General features: G+C 54.0%; 1 protein-coding gene across 1 annotated transcript in view; it reads right to left on the bottom strand.

Annotated features, from left to right (window-relative positions):
• Positions 1 to 2,488, bottom strand: part of SHANK1 (SH3 and multiple ankyrin repeat domains 1) — a gene marked incomplete at its 3' end in the record, with an annotated part of 70,077 nt that overhangs the window by 60,310 nt on the left and 7,279 nt on the right. Inside the window, exons 6-7 of the mRNA XM_045292615.1 lie at positions 1,014 to 1,181; positions 519 to 635 (exon numbers count right to left, since the gene is read on the bottom strand). Coding sequence (XP_045148550.1) covers positions 519 to 635; positions 1,014 to 1,181 — 285 coding nt within the window. The remainder of the gene's footprint in view (positions 1 to 518; positions 636 to 1,013; positions 1,182 to 2,488) is intronic.

Below are 2,488 nucleotides of genomic sequence, written 5' to 3'. Positions count from 1 at the left end.
CATCTGTTCAATGAATGAACATCTATCCAATGAATGAATGAGGGATACCAGTGAATCAGGCTCAGAAAACATCTGTCCAATGAATGAATGAGTGATACCAGTGAATCAGGCTCAGAAAACATCTGTCCAATGAACAAATGAGTGAGACTAGTAAATCGGACTCAGTATCTATGAAATGCACGAATGAATGTATATGATCAGTGGAGGGGCTCAGTAAATATCTGTCAAATACAAGAATGAATGGATGAGACCAGTGAAGGGCTCAGTAAGTATCTGTCAGCTAAAGGATGCACGATTGAATGGAGAACAAGGAAGAGTACATACCTGTTGAATGAATGAATGAATGAACAAAAACAGTGAAGGGACTCAGTATCTGTCTATGGAATGAATGAATGGACGAGACCAGCGGAGGGGCTCAGGAGGTATCTGTCAGATGAATGGATGCCCGGGTGAGTGAATGAGAGTAGGGAAGGAGCAGAAGGTGGGGAGGTGGCTGGGGTGGGTGCTGCCAGGCAGACCTTGTTGTAGAGGGCGCAGATGTGCAGGGCCGTGTTCCCGGAGGCATTCTGGGCTCCAGGCTCAGCCCCATAGAAGAGCAGGTGTTCCAGGTGCTGAGAGTGACCCCGCTGGCAGGCCTGGGGAGTGGGGGTGGGGACAGTGAGCAGAGAAGGCCAGGACTCAGACTATACCCTCTGCGTTGACTTCAGGATGTCCCCCCCTTCCTTATTCACCACCCTTCTCCTTTCAACCCCACTTTCCCATTCAGGGACCCCGAGGGTCCCTTTAAGTTCAATCATTTAAGGCTGGGTGTCTACCCACCCCGAGGATCAGGGCACCCAGGGCATGCTCCCTTAGGGTCCTGGTATCTACACCGCCAGCCTTTTCCTCTTTGAAGATCATGGTACCGGCACCCTGTGAGTCCAGCCCCTCAGGCTTCCATCACACACCTCTGCCCCAACCCACTCCTTACGCCTCCAGGGCCCAGGTCCAACCTGCTCCCCGCCCTCCAGCACCTGGTGGGTTTCCTGCCAGCCATTCTCATCGGCGATGCCCAGCTGGGCTCTGTTGTACAGCAGCAGCTCACAGCAGCGAGGGTCACCCCCTACCATAGCCGTGTGGAAGAGAGGGGTCAGGCCCCGGCGGTCCTTGTAGTTGGGGGAGCCCCCAAGGTCCAGGAGCGCCTAGGAGAGGGAGACAGCATCCAGGAGAAAGAGACCAAATGACATTTATGGGGGAAAGGTAGTGGGGTGGGCGTGTGGGGTCCTTGGTGGCCCACAATGGCCAAATGGCCAGTGGTGGCCTCAGTTCCACCACTAGGCCCTTGTGAAACCCTGAGAAGCACCCCCCCTCCGCCAAGTCTGGTGGGAGGAGAGACACAGAGCCTCAGAGTCAGGAGTCCAGAAAGAAGATGGTCTCTCCTCTTCCCTGTGAGTAATTAACGGGCTGGGAGAGGCACCCATAGGGTCCACTCACTGCCACACCCTTCTCTGGCCTCTCCCGGGTGGGGGGGGGGCTTGGAAGGGTCTGGAGCTTCAGACGGACCCCCGCTCCCTGGGGTAGTGAATGAGTGGAACTTGGAAACAAGAGTGTCTCTGGCCAAGCAAGGGCCGTCAGTAAGACCAGGACCCTTAAGATCGGGCACAGGTGTGTCGGACACGTGTGTTGACTTTTGCCACAACTACATCTGTGAGGGGGGTGGAGCATGTAGGGACAAAGCGATGAAAAATCCGTCAACATAACCAAACACCTTGAGGGAAGGAGTCACTGGGCCTGGGTGATCATGTCCACAGTCCTGAGGCCACCAAGGTCACTTGGCATAATGTAATTCACAAAGACAGTGTTCTTCCCCTATAGAGTGAGTAGTGATTAGGATCTTGAAAGTGTGCCAGCAGCCATCTAAGGCAGATCGATTGGTCTCTTTCTGCCTAGAGAAAAGAAGGTCGGTGCTCATGGAAAGACGTATGGAAACAATCCGTCCAATGACGGACCCTGCAGTCTCCAGAACCCGGAGACTGGAGGGACTAGATGGTGCCCGGCCACCTAGCTACCAACTGCTCTGAAAAGAACCACATGAGAAGACCTGGATACTGTGGGAGGACACCGTGGAGCTGAACTCAAAACCATAAGAGAGAACCAAGCTCACTGGTCGGATAGAGACAGGTGAGGCGTTCAACAGCCCCGCCCACAGGCACCATTCAGGTCTGCAACTGAACTCACCTCCATACTAGAATAATCCGTTACGTAAGACCGAAGGGAGTGGTGTTTGCCCAAGGACAGAGTCCAGGGGGTTGGGGATTAAGGACGAATGGAGACCAGAAGCACAGGGACGAAGGGGGAGATGGCAATGATGAGATGGAGCAGAACGTGCGTGCCCTGTTGAACGTAAAACTAGAAACTGCTTTGGAAACCGTCTAAAGTGGAAGAAGAAACAGGAGAAGTGGTGGTGGAGAAGGAGGAGGTGAGGAGCAGGAGGAGGAGGGGAGGAGGA

The sequence above is a fragment of the Echinops telfairi genome, unplaced genomic scaffold (genome assembly GCF_000313985.2).
Source record: "Echinops telfairi isolate 266 unplaced genomic scaffold, ASM31398v2 ScPeMD7_655;HRSCAF=1070, whole genome shotgun sequence".
Classification (NCBI taxonomy): Eukaryota; Metazoa; Chordata; class Mammalia; order Afrosoricida; family Tenrecidae; genus Echinops; species Echinops telfairi.
This window is presented reverse-complemented; position numbering and strand designations above follow the sequence as displayed.